The sequence below is a fragment of the Macaca fascicularis genome, chromosome 2 (genome assembly GCF_037993035.2).
Source record: "Macaca fascicularis isolate 582-1 chromosome 2, T2T-MFA8v1.1".
In the NCBI taxonomy this organism is placed as follows: Eukaryota; Metazoa; Chordata; class Mammalia; order Primates; family Cercopithecidae; genus Macaca; species Macaca fascicularis.
This window is the reverse complement of record NC_088376.1, coordinates 169,114,501-169,132,213: the sequence shown is the minus strand read 5'-3', so window position 1 is coordinate 169,132,213 and position 17,713 is coordinate 169,114,501. Positions and strand designations below refer to the sequence as shown.

The 17,713-nt window shown below is 40.9% G+C and overlaps 2 protein-coding genes across 8 annotated transcripts in view; one reads left to right on the top strand and one right to left on the bottom strand.

Moving 5' to 3' along the window:
• The window catches only part of CCDC191 (coiled-coil domain containing 191), an 88,653-nt gene extending 78,339 nt beyond the window's left edge, over window positions 1–10,314 (bottom strand). For 2 of the 3 annotated variants that reach the window (XM_015445351.3, XM_045385459.2), the window contains exons 1-3: window positions 10,203–10,314; window positions 7,757–7,795; window positions 4,414–4,555 (exon numbers count right to left, since the gene is read on the bottom strand). In XM_015445351.3, coding sequence (XP_015300837.3) covers window positions 4,414–4,555; window positions 7,757–7,795; window positions 10,203–10,292 — 271 coding nt within the window. In that variant the 5' untranslated portion in view covers window positions 10,293–10,314. The remainder of the gene's footprint in view (window positions 1–4,413; window positions 4,556–7,756; window positions 7,796–10,202) is intronic. The other variant, XM_045385460.2, reaches the window with a different exon arrangement.
• A 261-nt stretch (window positions 10,315–10,575) lies between these two features.
• QTRT2 (queuine tRNA-ribosyltransferase accessory subunit 2) overlaps window positions 10,576–17,713 on the top strand; it is a 32,455-nt gene continuing 25,317 nt past the window's right edge. For all 5 annotated transcript variants that reach the window (XR_012431692.1, XR_012431691.1, XM_015446399.3 and 2 more), the window contains exon 1: window positions 10,576–10,695. The gene's annotated coding sequence lies outside the window, so the exon portion shown is untranslated. The remainder of the gene's footprint in view (window positions 10,696–17,713) is intronic.

Genomic DNA, 17,713 nt, shown 5'->3' with positions numbered 1-17,713 from the left:
TTGCAATCTACTCATCTGACAAAGGGCTAATATCCAGAACCTACAAAGAACCCAAACAAATTTACAAGAAAAAAACAAACAACCCCATCAAAAAGTGGGCAAAGGATATGAACAGACACTTCCAAAAGAAGACATTTATGCAACCAACAGACACATGAAAAAATGCCCATCATCACGAGCCATCAGAGAAATGTAAATCAAAACCACAATGAGATACCATCTCACACCAGTTAGAATGGCAATCATTAAAAAGTCAGGAAACAACAGGTGCTGGAGAGGATGTGGAGAAATAGGAACACTTTTACACTGTTGGTGGGACTGTAAACTAGTTCAACCATTGTAGAAGACAGTGTGGCGATTCCTCAAGGATCTAGAACTAGAAATACCATTTGACCCAGCCATCCCATTACTGGGTATATACCCAAAGATTATAAATCATGCTGCTATAAAGGCACATGCACACGTATGTTTACTGTGGCACTATTCACAATAGCAAAGACTTGGAACCAACCCAAATGTCCATCAATGACAGACTGGATTAAGACAATGTGGCACATATACACCATGGAATACTATGCAGCCATAAAAAAGGATAAGTTCATGTTCTTTGTAGGGGCATGGATGCAGCTGGAAACCATCATTCTCAGCAAACTATCACAAGAATAGAAAACCAAACACCGCATGTTCTCACTCATAGGTGGGAATTGAAGAATGAGAACACTTGGATGCAGGAAGGGGAACATCACACACTGGGGCTTGTCATGGGGTGCGGGGAGGGATAGCATTAGGAGATATACCTAATGTAAATGATGAGTTAATGGGTGCAGCACACCAACATGGCACATGTATACATATGTAACAAACGTACACATTGTGCACTTGTACCCTAGAGCTTAAAGTATAATAAAAAATTTAAAAAATAATAATAAAAATAAATTGGGAGGTAAAAGAAAGCTTCACTGAAAAAAAGATATTTGAGCAAAGAAGGGAAGAATGTGAGAGAAGTGAGGATGTATAAGGTAATATGATTCTCTGCAGAGGGAAAACAAATGCAGAGGTCTTGTGCAGGAGTATCTACAGTGTTGGAAAAGCAGCAAGGAGGCCAGTGTGGTCAAAGAGAAGTGAGTGAGGAGGAGACAGTAGGAGATGAGGTTGGAGGGGTAATGTGCAGATCATCTTTAGGGGAGTGTTTAGGGCAATGATTATCAACCAGGGGTAATCTTGCCCCTCAGTGGACTTAAGCCAATGTCTAGAGCCATTTTGTGTTGTCATAACTGGGGGAAGTAATACTATCGTCTAGTAGGTATAGGCCAGGGATGCTGCTAAACATCCTGCAATTCACAGGACAGCCCCCACAAAAATTCTCTAGCCCAAAATGTCAATAGTCCTGAGGCTAAAATTCCCTTGCTTAGAGTCTTGACACCATTCTAGCTACTTGGGCTTTTACTCTGCGTGCAATGGGAAGCCACAGGAGAGATGTGAGCAGAGAGGTGATATATTTTAAGAGAATCACTTTGACTATTAAGTTAAACTATAGGGGACAAGGACAGAGGCAGGGAACACCAATTGGGAAACAAGTACAATAATCCAGAAGAGAGGTGATGGTGGCCTGGACCTGGGAGTGGAGGTATCACCAATGGTCAGATTCTAGAAAAGAATGTTTTGAGGTGGAGTTGACATGACTTGCTGATGGATTGGATGTGGGACATGAGAGAAAGAAATCTATGAGGTTTTTGGCTTAAGCAACTGCAAGGATGGTGATGCCATTTACTGAGATGGGGAAGGCCAAGGATAGCAGCAGGTTTGAGGAGGAAGATCAGGAGTTCAGTCCCAGACATGTTAGGTTTGAGATGTTTAGGAGACATTCAAATAGGGATGTCAAATATGGTATTGGCTACAATACTCTGGATTTCAGGGGAGAGGTCAAAGCTGAAGAAATAAATGTGGAAGTTTTTAGCATGCAGACTGTATTTAAAATCATAGAAGTGGATGAAATTACCAAAGGAGGAAGGTAGACAGAGAAGAGGTTTAAGGACTAAGTGCTGAGGAACTCCAGGATTTAGGGGTTGAAGAGATAAGGTGGAACCAGGAAAGCCGACTAGGAAGGAGAGGCCATTGAGGTAGGAGGAAAATCCACGAGTGTTATATCCTGAAAGCTAACCTCCATTTGAATTTCTTTCTTAATGCTATTGAGAAAATCTCCTGAAATTATTTAGGTAGGGGGAAAATGCCTGCTTTAGCATAACTTTCATCACTGTTATTACTATCAAACAGCTCTTTTGTTTATTTTCTCATTATCTTCATCATTATTGTGATCATTATTGCATAGTTAGTTCTTAGGGAATGGGGTGTTTATATTAAATGATGCCAAGAGACACTTAATATAGATAAAATAGGAAAAAATAAATCAGAGTAACATAAACGACATGTTAAAAGCATACTAGCAACTAATGCTACTGGCTTTTAGGGGGAGGTAGAGAAATGGAGAAGATATTTACTGAGTAGCCCTTGTGTACAATAATTCAAACATTTATGTGTATAATAATTTATATGCAAAATAATTCACACCTACTAAATGATATGTTTTGGTACATGGGGATTTACTGTGAAGTACCCCCAAAAACAAATAAAACTTCCCTTGGAGGTAGAAATACCTCATGATGGACCACATGAGAAGTATACAAACTACCTTAAAGCACAGATTTTCAAAGTATGTTCCTCAGAACATTACTTTTTGTAGAACATTAATATAGTTGATGAGATGAGAAAAAATGGTATCAACCTTTGAAAACCATGTTCTATCCACTGCTGTTCTGTCCATACACCAAACCATGTTCCTAACGTGAATCACTAGTTTCTCAGGATAATATACAGATTTCAGGATAAAAACAGGTTCATGGTCTAGGCAGCATGGGAAACGAGGCAAGTAAACATTTCTTTCTAACTGCAGGACTTCTCAGAACCCTTAACAGGTTAAAGTATATTGTATGTCTGTATTGGCAGGGTGGGAGGTGAGGTGAGCAAGATCAGCCAAGCCAATTTCAGAAACAATCTCCTTTCTCTAGCTCCAGTACTATCAACCACTCTAAACCACTCACCGTTACTGCTCACCCAGACTGCTGCCAGCAGCCTCCCACTGGTTGCCCTTTTCTCTCTTTTTCTCCCCTATAATCCATTCTTCCTATATTTAATTAATTAATTAATTAATTTGAGATGGAGTCTTGCTCTGTCACCCAGGTTGGAGTGCATAGCAAGATCTCAGGTCACTGCAACCTCCGCCTACCGGATTCAAGTGATTCTTCTGCCTCAGCCTCCCAAGTAGCTGGGATTACAGGCACCCGCCACCACGCCCTGCTACATCCTTCATATATTTTATAAACTGTCATATTACTCCTCTGCTTAAAACTCTTCAATTCTATCCTGTCATACTCAAGAGTAAAATCTAAATTCTTTCCCCAGGCTTGGAAAGCCCTATGTGACATGCCCTCTCCTCACTCCCACCAGCTTCTCTCTGTGGGGATGCTCCAGCCACACGGGTCTTCCTGCAGCACACCATGCCTGTCTGTACTTCATGCTCCCTTTCCATCTGCCTGGATGCTTCCCCCATCACATTGTTCAGCTGACTCCTTGCTCCTAGCTGACTCAGGTCTGAACTTGAATGACTTTTTACTACTGGATCACTGTAAAATTTTCTTTATTCCCAAAGGAAATGTATATTTCATGAAAGAAAGGGCTTTGTCTCTCTTGTTCTTAACCAGTACTTCCAGTGCCTAAAATTGTACCTAGCACAGAGTATATATATGTTGAAAAAATGAAGAAATAAATGGAATAACTGGAGACATAAGGAATTCAAACGGAAGTTGGCTTGTAGGACATCACACTCTTGACTTTCCATCTACCATAGTGGCCTCCCTTTCTCAGTCTCCTTTGTTGGTCCTTCTTGATTCCTTCCATCCCTAAATGGTAGAGTTCCTCAGGGCATCAGTAACGAAAATACCAAATTCTGGAAAAGTAAATGCTTCTGGGACATAGGAAGGTTAGACTGTTTTTAGGGTCTCTTTATCAGGAGTAAAACTGATTTACAGACTGTAGTCAAATTATCTCTATAATATTTGATCAAATTAACTTGCTACCATCTTTGTCACAGGACTAACATCTTACAGCATTCACTAATTAGCTGTTGTATCAAACCACCTCTAGATGTGGTTCTAATTTGGGCAACAAAATGAGGCTTAAGTATATCCTTACTTGTAATATTGGAGTTAATTCCAGAGTAAAATAGCTTCAGGGGAGTAGAAAGAAAGGGAAATTAAGAACAAGAGTAAGAAAAACTTCCATTCTCTATTTTGAAATGCATCATGGGGTTATGCTTTAAGAATTGTTAACATTACAGCAGAAAATGCATTCTCTTACCTTCTGCATAGATTTCATCATGATCCTCTATTTGCTCAGATGTTTTCCAATCTGTGATTTGGCCCCAGGGACTTCTGGGTAAATCTGAATTTCTAGTAAAAAATGCATTTGACACTGCAAATTCTGAGGCTTTCTCCACTCTCTTCAATATAACAGAAAAAAAAAATCCATTAAGACAACAAATTTGTTCAGTTAGAGAATTTCTCTCCTATTCAAGAATCTGATTTTCTACCAACTACTAAGATTCATTCATCTTTCCATTTGTGGAGAAACTCTTGAGGTTTAAACATCTACCCCCAAATATTCTGGGGGGTTTCATATATATTAAATTAATTGCAGTATTTTACCAAGTTCTAACAGGTGTTCACAATTTTGATATTTGAACAAAAGGTTATTAAGATTTAGATAACTTTTGTTTAGGGCATTAGTGATAGGATCCTGAGACATGGATATTTTACTTTAAATAAAAAATATTATATTTTATTAGTTTTCATGCCCTTAGGACTTGCATATGAATATGAACCAGAGGTGGAGTAAATCACACTTCAGCAAATTAGTACTCCGGAAGGAAACCTCCCATCTTATATTAGGCAATCATATATTAGGTTCAGTAAAATTGGGATAAAAAGAGTCACTTAACTGTAGCCATCTAGAATGTTTTAACTCAACAGCAAGAGTCTAGTAAAAACATGACCAAATTTGCAGGATTGGGGGAAGAAATAGCAGAAGTGGGCAAACTGCCTTAGCGTTTTTATTTACCTGCACAGAATAAAAACACTTATTTTAGGCTGGTGCAGTGGGTCATGCCTATAATCATAGCACTTTGGGAGGCCAAAATGGGAGGACTGCCTAAGCCCAGGAGTTTGAGACCAGCTTGGGGAACATAGTGAGACCCACCTCTAGTTAAAAAATAAAAAATTAGCCAGGTGTGGTTGTGCACACCTATAATCTTAGCTACTTCAGAGGCTGAGGTGGGAGGAATCTCTTGAGCCCAGAGCGTTGGGACTGCAATGAGCTGTGTTCATGCCACTGCACTCCTGCCTGGGTGACAAAGTGAGACTGTGTCGCAAAATAAATAAATTTAATTAAATAAATTTTAAAGCTGGGCACGGTGGCTCATGCTGTAATCCCAGCACTTTGTGAGGCCGAGGTGGGTGGATCACTTGAGGTCAAGACCAGCTTGGCCAACACAGTGAAACCCTGTCTCTACTAAAACTACAAAAATTAGCCGGGTGTGGTGGCACACACCTGTAATCTCAGCTACCTGGGCAGCTGAGGCATGAGAATCACTTGAACCCGGCAGGCAGAGGTTGCAGTGAGCCGAGATTGTGCCACTGTACTCCAGCTCGAGTGACAGAGCGAGACTCTTGTCTCAAAAGAAAAAAAAATGTTAAAACTTATTTTATAACTTAACCCCTAACTTCCCCCTCCCAGAAACCTGTGTTCTCCCATGATTGCTGTGTTTCTTCCAACTCAGGTAGTGACAACTACATTCCTCAGGGTGAAAACTTTGGAGTCCTTAATCCAATCTATCTCTCTCTCACCCCACCTATAATTGATCAGGAAATCTGTTGACTCTATCTTTAAAATATATATAGAATCTGACCTCTTCCCATCACCTCCATTGCTAGTATCTTGGTCCAAGGCACAACAATTTCCTGACAGGTTTTCTGGAATAGCCTCTCACCACAGCACTGAATGACTCCTTTAAAATGAAAGCCACATCATGTATGTCACAACTCCACTCAAAAGCCTTCAATGGCTCCTGATCTCAATCAGAATTAATGTCAAAGTCCTTACAATGAGCTTCCAGGTCCTGCTACGCAGCAGCCCCTCACTACTCTTCCCTTTGCTCATTCTACTTCAGCCACATGGACCTCCTTGCTTGTTCCTCCTCAGATATGCTCAGTGTGTCCTAGCTTAGAGCCTTTGTACTTGCTTCCCCTCTGCCTGAACTGCTGAACTACTCTCCTACAGATACCCATAGGCCTCCTTCTCTCACCTCCTGAAGCCTTTGCTCAAATGTCACCTTCCCAGTAATGCCTTCTTTGACCACCTTATATAAAACTGTAAACGCTCTCCTCCAGCTCTCCTTCTCCCCGTACTCTGCTATGACTGTCTCCATAGTACTTACCATCCTATCGTATACTGGCACTGGGACTCTCAACACTCACATGCAAGCTAATCTTACTAGATAATGCGGAATGGTCTTCCTAAAGGCTAGCATTCATGATGGCAGATCCACTTTAGTCATCTTCTAAGTTAGGCTTTCTGCAGTATCCAGGAAGCTTGCCCGGACCCCATTTAAATTAGTGCCTCTCACCACATACTTTCATTACATCTTTGATTCTCTCATGAGCTTTAGGTAAGTTGTTTATTCTCCACTGGACTGTAAACCCTGGGAGGGCAGGGACTGTACCTGCTCTGATTTAGCTCCAATGCCCAACACAGTGGGCTAGTATTTAGTAGGCACTCAAATACCAGCTGAATAAATAAATGGCTAAAAATTATTACATTTGGCCTAGGATCTATTACATCTATCTAGGATCTGGTACTCATGATGCATGTCAATTTAGATGAGTAATCACTCTTCAAAATACTGTCAGAAGGGTCTTTCCAGGGAAAATGTTGCATGATTTTGATACATGTGGTATACGATGAATTGAATATGGCAAGCTGCCAAACTGACACTCAGAAGCACACACCTGGAATGATTTAATGGTACTTTCAAATTAAATGGTACTCAGACTCAAAAATACGTATCTCAGGCCTGGAAGAAATGTCAGAGGTTATCTAACACAATCCCCACTTCACTGAATCCTGAAACACATTGTTCATTAGCCTAACATTAAGTGACCATTTAGAGTCCATTAAAATAGCTTCAGTGGTAGAAAACACATCTCCATAAGAATGCCCAGTCCACTTTTGGATGGACTAGTCATTAGAAAATTCTTATTTGTGATGCACATGTAGTTTTCACCCATTAGTCCCTATGTTATTGTAACTACAGTGAAGTCTTTCCAACATCTGAGGAAGGCCACTACATCCTCTCCCAAGGCTTCTTTTCCCAACTCCTTTAATCCTCTTCAAGTGATACTCATGGCATTTGAAACGATGTCTACACACCTCTTTTCTTGTTATTCCTACTTAAATGGTTTCATGAGAGGCAACAGAATTATGACAAAAAAATACTAAAAAGTATAAAATTAAGGCAACTTACATAGTCATGTGGGAACAAAAATTGCAGAGTATGTGCAAAGTGGAGGTCTACTCATATTTCTTTTCCATCTGATTATGCTCGACTCTTAATTATCTTTTTATTCTAAATTTGAAATATCCTTACCTTTATCCAGTGTTCCACATTGTCAGGACCAAAAGCAGGCTGTAGATAACATATATAGGACATTAATACACAGCAATATCTTCATCAACTTTGCCATTTAAATCTATCCTTCTGACTAAAGCATATGGAACAGTGTCCTTTATTATTTCCCCAAAGCATTTCAGTAGGAAGTTCAGCATGATTAGCAATAAAAGACACAGAATAGCAGTATAAGGAGAAAACATGAAGTCTTACTGGGACATTGTTTTTATTTCTTGTCTAGGCTCACCTTGAGACTGTGATTTAATTGGGATAGGACCCTGTGGCACTGCTATTTTTTTTAAACCTCCTTAGGGTTAAGAGTCAAGATATAGAAATGCTAAATATAAAGCTACTCATTAAAAAAAAAAAAAAAAGGCACTCATTAATTAGCCAGATTATCCAAGTAATCTTTAGCTTAAAGAAGGGTGTGTTCCTCTCCTTACTCCTTTCATAAGTAGCCTGTAGCAAGAGGCTTTCTCATCTTACCTAGATCAGGGATCTTGTTTGGTCCAATAAAAACTGAGGGTTAATCAATCTGACTTCTACTGTTTTACAAAGCAGAAAATACAAATTTCCACCCAGATCAGTCAGGTATTAATCTGAAATTAGAAGTAAAACCATCAGGACATTTCCTTTCTTCACTCTCTGTAACTCCCAGAAGCTTGCAGAATTCCTTCTAATAGTCACTTAACAAATAGCTATCTTCTTTGCCAAAAATGCAGGTGTGTTTTGGCCAGGAGCAGTGGCTCACGCCTGTAATCCCAGCACTTTGGGAGGCCAAGGTGGGCAGATCACGAGGTCAGGAGATCAAGACCATCCTGGCTAACACGGTGAAACCCCGTATCTACTAAAAAAACAAACAAACACCCAGAAGCTTGCAGAATTCCCTCTAATAGTCACTTAACAAATAGAGTTATCTTCTTTACTAAAAATTCAGGTGTGTTTTTAAAATAAGGGGATATCCTGATGATTTGTCATTGGAGCACTAAATCTCTTTTGGTTGTGTTCCCAGTTCATAAATTGCTTCTTACTCAAATATGCTCTCTAAAATAATAATAATATTAATAATAATAAAATAAGGGGATATCTAAACTAGCATGTTGACACATGGAGGTGGGAAAAATATAATACTCTCTTTCACTTACCTAACACTATGCCTTCAAACCATCTTACTGATAACTAACGCAGCTGTACTGCTTAATAATTTTGTCACTGCAACAAAGAAAGAACTGATCCAATTAAAACACAACTGAACTTGAAAGAGCCCTATGTTTTCCCCTTTTTCCCTCTAGGCAGTAATAATGAGCACTAGCAGGAAAAATCCTTCCTTTTTGGAGTCCTAAGAAATTATTCTAAATTTTTACCTTTCATCATCAAGTCCATATCCATAACCTATTTTAGATTCAATACATCATGCAACTGATGTATTGAAATAGCAGCAGCCTCAGTTTCCAAGTCTCCCTAATGCTCCAGCCTGTGCCCTGTAGTATCTAGGGCAACATATTTACCATGTGGAATATGTCCAATGCATTTAGTTGGTAAATTTAGAGTAAATTGCAAGAACAATTGCCTGGGTCCCTCACAAAGGCCACATACATCTACAGAATATTATTTAGGAAAGTGTAACTTAAGGGTGAAAACAGCGGCTGAAACTGCTCTGTAGCTGAAAGCTGAGAAGCTTCTCCATTTTAGTACTCTCATTTAGATTTTAAGCATCCGTTTGGGGACTGTTAAAAAGGTAGTCTGTGGAAAGCACACACGGTGCAACTGTGACATTGCACATGTCACATATGTTTTCAAGTTTAAAATGTGGGTTATCACTTTTTTCTTATCTTCAGGTGCTAATGCATCCAAATGGGTGACAGATACGGAGAGAATCTATTTTTTGAATGTTGATTGAATTTAGAAATTCCTGTGTGAATCAAGTATTAATGTATTCAATATCCATTTGCACTCCTGAGTTTATTTAGATACTTTACGTAAAAGTGAAAGGGCAGGAATACAGGCAGGGTATTTAATGTGAAGCTCTCCCCCGTTAATAAAGATCAATTCCCCCAAGATTTGCCAAAAAAAAAAAAGAGAGAGAGAAAAAGAAAGAAATGTGCCAGAAGTTTCCTAAAATTTAAGGGAGAACGGAGTTTGCAAACTCCTTTCACTCCGAAGGGCATTAGCAGACACCTCCGGTTTTAGAAAAGCGTTAGAAACAGTTCTTCCACGATGCTGGCCCACCAAAGCCGTAATATACCCAGACCCCAGAGATCCTAGAGCACTTCACTCAGGGCAATGCTGGCTTTAGGGCGGTTAAGGCAGGGGCGTGTCAGCTAAGGATAAAGAGGCCGGAAGCACAGAGGGGCCGCGACTGGCTTCCTGACTGCCCCGCCCCTTGGGGAAGTCCCCGCCCTCCAACGCTCTCGATTGGGATCACCTGGGGACTCGGCTTCCTTGTGAACCGTTTCCAGCGATTCAGCCCCATCCTTTTCTTTGAGGAGGACCTTCCCTGAGGCGCCATTAGCATTTTCCAAGTTCGAGCTCGAACCTCGGCCAAAGCTGCCACAACCGCTCTTCTGCCCGGGCTGCTGCCGGGACACGCTGGGAATTGTAGTTCCTCCGCCCGCAAGGAACGCAGGCGTAGGACGCCGTCGAACCACCACTCCCACGAGGCTCTGCGCAGGCCGCTCGCGTTGGCTCAGTTACCATAGCAACGGCAGAGGTCCCTCGCTCTTGCCGTCATCAAGGCTCGCTTTGATGTCGGCTTTGCTTTTTTCTGGCGCCCAATGATGACGTAGTACTCCCTGATTGGGTCTGCACTGGAGGCAGTGATTTGGGGGCAGAGAATTCTGCAAGCCTAACACGTGGTACTGAACTGTGAAGAGTTTGAGGGGTCTGAACACTAAAAGAGTGGAATAGTTTGTTGGCGGGTAAGTGCCCTTTGCCCTGCTGGTGTGGGAGCTGCTAGAGATGGATGAGTCGCGTCGCGCCCAGACGCTTCCTGGTTGTGTTGCAGTAACAGTGATAGTACTCCCGCGATGTCTCCTCTCCTTCCCTTTTCAGGGTCTCCTGGTAGATCTTGGCTTCTGTAAATTCAGATTCTCATAAATCGTGTAAGCCTCGCCGACACCTCTGAGATAAAAGGGCCCCTTTCGATTAGCCTCTGCTCAAGGGTAGAGTTCTCAGTTGGAATTTTTTATTCCGAACTGCCCATGGGAGAGTGAGACCATCTTCAATCTCTGAGCTAGGTGCCTAGGGAGGTCTCGGGCCATGGAGATGGCCCATGGAGCAAAGATAAATCCTGACTTATTGGCTGAGCCGAGGGGTTTCCAGAGACAGCCCATTTGGGGTGATAAATGGGCTTATAAAGCAGAGTAAAGATTAGAACAGGGTTTTGGATTCTGCTACTCTGTGGCTATGTGACCTTAGGCAACTCCTGTTTTCTCATGCAAAATGCGGACGATAATACCTGAATCACTGGAGTGTTGGAATGATTAAAAATAAATGTATGTAAAGCATTCTGCCCGGAAATGTAAACTAAAGTTGACTTGAAATTGGTGAGAATGAGGTTGGGGAAGCTCTGTCCTCGGACTGTTGCAGCGATCCTAGGACCAGCTCTGTAACTGGTCTATCTGAAAGGCGGTTGAATAAATTGTGTTCATACAAACTATGCAGTATCACGAAGTAGTTTTTTCAAAAGGGTAAGTTAGCTTTATGTTTCTTCTTCAGGAAAGACGTCTAATGTTTATTCTTGAGAGAAAAGCAAATTGCAGAGAAGTGCATATATTATAGTATGTTTCCATTTTTGTAAAAGCAAACCCTGACCAAAACACTCCCTTCCATATGCAAGTATGTTTAAATGTTTGAGAATGGAGAAAGATTGCAGAGACTGGGAGGATGGATTAGAGGCGGGAGGGAGAAAGGGAAAAGAACAAGAACACTATAGCAAAATGGTAACTGATTATAATGTGCTTGTGGACCAGATGGAACTTCTCATAAGCTCCCAGCCTATTAGAGTATAGCGTTGAAAACTAGACTTCAATAATTTAAGTCCTTGCTCTGCCACTTACCAGCTGGTGATTTTGTCAGCCTCAGTTTACCATCCATAAAATGCAGATAATAATAGCATCTATATTATGCATTTGATATGAGGATTAATGGAGTGAATATATAAAGAACAGTGCTTGATACATAGTAAATACCCAATAAATGTTAATTGCTGTTATTATGTCTTTCTATATGTGAAATTAACTTTTATTGTGATTACTGACATTTGGAATTCTACCATCTTATTTTGTGTTTTCTATTTCTTTTTTTGGTCTCTTTTCTTTTCTTGCCTTTTATTAGATTAATCCATTTTTCTTTATTTTCCCACTTCCCTCTCCAGTGAGTTTGGAAATTATGCATTCTGTCATTAATTGTTTAACAGTTACTTCTGAATTTTTAACACACATACTCAACAAAGTTTAACGTCATCATTATCTCTTTCCCCCAACAAATGGTGTAAGGATTTCGGAACGCCTTGGAAAAGTCTTCAGTTACTGTTTTCTGGAATTGTAGCATTCTTCATTTCTTTCTTTCTTTTTTTTTTTTTTTTTGAGACGGAGTCTTGCTTTGTTACCCAGGCTGGAGTGCAGTGGCATGTTCTTGGCTCACTGCAACCTCTGCCTAATGGGTTCAAGTGATTCTCCTGTCTCAGCCTCCAGAGTAGCTGGGATTACAGGCGTGTGCTGCCACACCTGGCAGATTTTTGTGTTTTTAGTAGAGACAGGGTTTCACCACGTTGGCCAGGCTAGTCTCGAACTCCTGACCTCAGGTGATCAGCCAGCTTCGGACTCCCAGAGTGCTGGGATTACAGGCGTGAGCCACTGTGCCCGGCCAGCGTTCTTCATTTCTCTGTCGTTTCTGAGTCAGCTCAATGCACCACATTGTTTAAAAGTCCTTCAGACATTTTTCTATGCATATACTATCATTATAGAAAGTGTACATGTGTGGGGGAGAAGGGTAAGAGATGCAGACGTGTACTTATATATACAGCTTTCCTCTCACCTTTTGCCTTAGGAAATTTTGGACATTTCCATGACAGTATGTAGAGAATCCAGCTAGGAAACATTTAAAAATCCCTTCTCTCCTGATAAATGAAGAGTGGAGGTGGTGGGTCGCACTGGAAGTGTTAGGACAGGTATAGTGTTGCCAGAAGTGCAGGGAATCTTCGTTAGTCCTTGTAAAGGTAGAGATCCACTGACAGCCTGTCATTTGTATTTACACTCTTAATGTTTTTCCTTAAGACTTTCCCCAGGAATGCCATCTGTGACACCAGAAGTATTAGAACAGACTCACAATGAGGGGAAAGGGAAACGGATCATGGTAAAGGCAAATAAAAACGAGTTAATGTTTTGGAGACTGTTGATCTGTTTCTTGAACTTTCCTTGGGAAAAAGGAAATAGTCACTCTCAAAGCATGTTTTTAAAAATATGTATATGAATATGTGTATGTGTGTATACTATTTTATTACTTCATAGTAACAATTTATTGTATTTGGCCTCTAGAAAAGAAGTGCAATTATAAAAAACATTTACCATAATCTGAACAGTGAATGAAGAAAGGAAGACTTGGTTCTTCCAGCTCTGGACAAAATTCCATTTTTTTAAAATATTGATTTCCAGTTGAAGTATAGTACGTTATCTGATGTTTTCCTCAGATTTTAAAATACTTGCATTCATCCCCACAAAACAGAATCACTGACAATGGCAGTTTATTCTAATACTTTTTCTTTTTTTTTTTTTTTTTTTTTTTTGAGACGGAGTCTCGCTCTGTCGCCCAGGCTGGAGTGCAGTGGCCAGATTTCAGCTCACTGCAAGCTCCGCCTCCCGGGTTCCCGCCATTCTCCTGCCTCAGCCTCCCGAGTAGCTGGGACCACAGGCGCCGCCACCTTGCCCGGCTAATTTTTTGTGTTTTTAGTAGAGACGGGGTTTCGCCGTGTTAGCCAGGATGGTCTCGATCTCCTGACCTTGTGATCCGCCCGTCTCGGCCTCCCAAAGTGCTGGGATTACAGGCTTGAAGCCCCAAACAACAGAAGTGAGTATGTAGCACCAAAATCTTTCTTTTTTTTTTTTTTTTTTTTTTTTTTGAGACGGAGTCTCGCTCTGTCGCCCAGGCTGGAGTGCAGTGGCGCGATCTCGGCTCACTGCAAGCTCCGCCTCCTGGGTTCACGCCATTCTCCTGCCTCAGCCTCCCGAGTAGCTGGGACTACAGGCGCCCACAACCGCGCCCGGCTAATTTTTTGTATTTTTAGTAGAGACGGGGTTTCACCGTGGTCTCGATCTCCTGACCTTGTGATCCGCCCGCCTCGGCCTCCCAAAGTGCTGGGATTACAGGCGTGAGCCACCGCGCCCGGCCGCACCAAAATCTTTCACTGTAGAGAAAGCGAAGTGGGTATTTCTCTCCAGCTGGCTGAGTGGGTTCAGTATTCTAAGCTGAGGATTTTGAATTTCATCTTTAAAGTTATGAGAATTAAATTTGGGATTAAAGCATTATATCACAGGAGAGCCCATCTCCTGCCTCTAAGAACATGGTGGCCAATGTCCTTTAGAGTTACAAAGGGTCTCAAATTACAGACTTTCAGTTAAGAATGAAGAAAGTTGTTTCTTCAGCTGAGGAAAGAGTGGGAAGGGGAGATGAGAAAGAAGAGAGAAGATGCCTTCAGGACTGAGTGGATGATTAATCACACTTGAGACTCATTTGTTAAAAGATGGGAACTTCTAGAATATGTTCATTCTTTCCTCACACAAGGATGAAACAAAGAAGTCTTTGAGAGAAAGGTAAGGCTTGGAAGCCAGTGGTCTGGGCTTCCAGGTCTGGCTGCCTCTATACTCTTAGAGAATCCTTGTGTCCAACCTTGGAGAATCTGAGATTGGTTGTTTGGTAATCTTCCTTTATCTGTGGGGAGTATGTTCCAAGACCCCTTGTGGATGCTGGAAACTGCAAATGGTTCCAAACTCCAGATAGATAGATAGATAGATAGATACATACATATATACATACATACATACATAGATCCAAACCCTAGATAGATGATTGATTGATAGATAGATAGATAGATAGATAGATAGACAGACAGACAGATACATCCAAACCCTAGATAGATAGATAGACAGACAGACAATAGACAGACGGTATGATGTTTCCTATCTATACATACCTATAATAAAGCTTAATTTATTAATTAGGCACAGTAGTAGATCTTAGTCACCTCAGCAAACCATCTATTTTCTTTTCCTAGTTGGAGAACTTTAACCTTTTCTCATAAGGGATCACTTTATGGTTTGCCTTTGGCATATCCGTGTTGCCAGCATCACAACTCTTGTGCTGTGGGGCCAGTCGTAAGTAAAATAAGGGCAACTTGAACTTAAGCACTGCAATACAGTGACAGTTGATCTGATCAATGAGACAGCTCCTAAGTAACTAAGGGGCGAGGAGCGTCTACAGTATGTAGATGCTGGGCAAAGGGTTGATTTATGTCCTGGGTGGAACAGAGCAAAATGGCGAGAGATTTCATTATGCTACTCAGAATGGCATGCAATTTCAAACTTATGGTTTTTTCTGGAATTTTCCGTTTAATATGTTTGGTCCTCGGATGTCCATGGATAACTGAAACTGTAAAGCAGAACTGTGAATGGGGGTACTGTATTAAGAGAACCAGTGGGTTTCCTTTTAGTTGCCTTTATGTATATAAGTGTACCTTCTTCTTCCCATTCTGAGTCTATGCTTGCATGGCATATTTGGCTTCATGTGTTGCATTCTCTAGGGCAGGCATGCGCTGACTGGTCCACTTTACTTTTTTCGATTCTCAGAGTAAATAATTGTGCATACTGATTTTAGTGTTTAGTCTCTGAGGTTGATAGGTTTGAGCCTGACCCTGAGTGATGGCTCTGTGCTGGATATATAGAAAAGATGAGGCTGAGCTTACCAGGCAGAAGCCTAAATCCCTGACTAGTGGCCAGCCAGCCCACCAAGCAGTACAAGACTGTAAGGCACTGGAGGGAGCAGCAGCAGGTGGCTGATCTTTAAACCCCTGTGTAATTCTGTTGGCACAGGTTAAAGAACTTGACAGCTGCTTTCTTTTATCTCTTTTCTTTTCTCTTTCCCTTTCTTTTTCTTTTTCTTTCTTTTCTTCTTTTTTGTTTTTGAGACAGGCTGGAGTGCCAGTGGCGTGATCATGGCTTACTGCAATCTCTGCCTCCCTGGCTCAAGGGATCCTCCTACCTCAGATTCCCAAGTAGCTAAGACTACAGGTGCATGCCACCATTCCTGGCTAGTTTTTGTATTTTTTATAGAGACAGGTTTTCATTGTGTTGCCCAGGCTGCTCTTGAACTCCTGAGCTCAAGCGATCTGCCCACCTCAGCCTCCCAAACTGCTGGGATTACAGGCATGAGCCAACGTGCCCAACCAAAAGCCGCTTTCTTTTTATGACTTTCCGCAGTGTGTTCTATGGGAAAAAAACAAAAAGATGTTTCATAGATTTCACATACACTTTTGAAAAATCTTGTTCTTTTGAGTGGCCATGGTATGCTACAGGATATTCTAAAAAAAAAAAAAAAAAAAAAAAAGAATACATCTCCTAGCACGTTAAATTTACTCTCACTTAAAAGCCATAATTGGCTGGGTGCAGTGGCTCACGCCTGTAATCTCAACACTTTGGGAGGTCAAGGCAGGAGGATCACTTGAGCCCAGGAGTTTGAGACCAGCCTGGGCAACGTAGTGAGACTCCGTGTCTACAAAAAAAATTTTTTTTAATTATTTAGGTGCGGTGGTTGGGCACCTGTAGTCTCAGCTACTTAGGAGGCTGAGGTGGGAGGGTTACTTGAGCCTGGAATGTCATGATTGCACCACTGGACTTCAGCCTGGGCAATAGAGTGAGACCTTATCTCAAAAAAAAAAAAAAAAAAAAAAGTAATAAAAAGAGTACAGGCCTTTTTGCAGGAGGCCCAGGTTCTAGATAAGCCTATGACTAAGCAGGCCTAGTCTCATTACGATAAAATAGCAGAAGGGGTGATGGTGGTGAGGTGATGATAAGGAATTCCCAGGTAGGGGTCTCTGGTAGTACTGGAACTCTATAAATGATTTTCTGAAGTCTAAGAGCAATTATACAATACTGGGATATTAAGCACAGTTTTACTAAAACAATGGGGTTTGTTGTTTTTACCTGGAATTGAGTTAACACAGCATGGAAAAGATTATCTCATGCTTATCAGAAGCTTTGATTGTCAGTTGTTCGTGTCATTTATTAATAAACTGGAGAAACTTAGAGCATAGGTTTGATGGGGAGAGAGAATAAAAGTTAGTAACATTCTAGATTCCTATACTTCATTTTTCAAACGTATTAGTTTTACCCAATGAAGGTTCTTTGTGCCTTTATGTGAATTTAATTTAAAAAACACTCTTCATGTGTATACATTTAAACTCTTTACATGCTTTACACAGCTCAGAAGAGAGAGTATTTTTGGAGTAAGACAGAATTTTTGGAGGAGCCAGCAAGTTCCTGCCTCTAGCCCTTTTCTGAAATAGCTCCAGGCAACACAGTTTCTTCCGTCAGACGTATGTGAGAGTAGGAAATGCTTAAGTTACTGCAGCATTTAAAAATTCTGGTCCATTAAATTTTCATTAGTTCTTATTTATGTTTCAACAAATCTAGTGTTCCATATTGGTTGATTTCAGTATTCAGTCAGAACAACGGGTGTTGATTCATGAAGCTTCGAAGTACATTTCTCATCTTTGTGCTTCCCCCTGCTTCAGTTCTCCAGAGCTACTTAGATTACAAAATGCTGTCTTAAATTTCACATTAGAGCTCTTTTGGTTTAAAATATAAAATACATTTTTATCACTTGAAATCAGTATTATCTAATAAATAAGGATTATGATTCTCATATTTTCTAGAGTATGCTTTT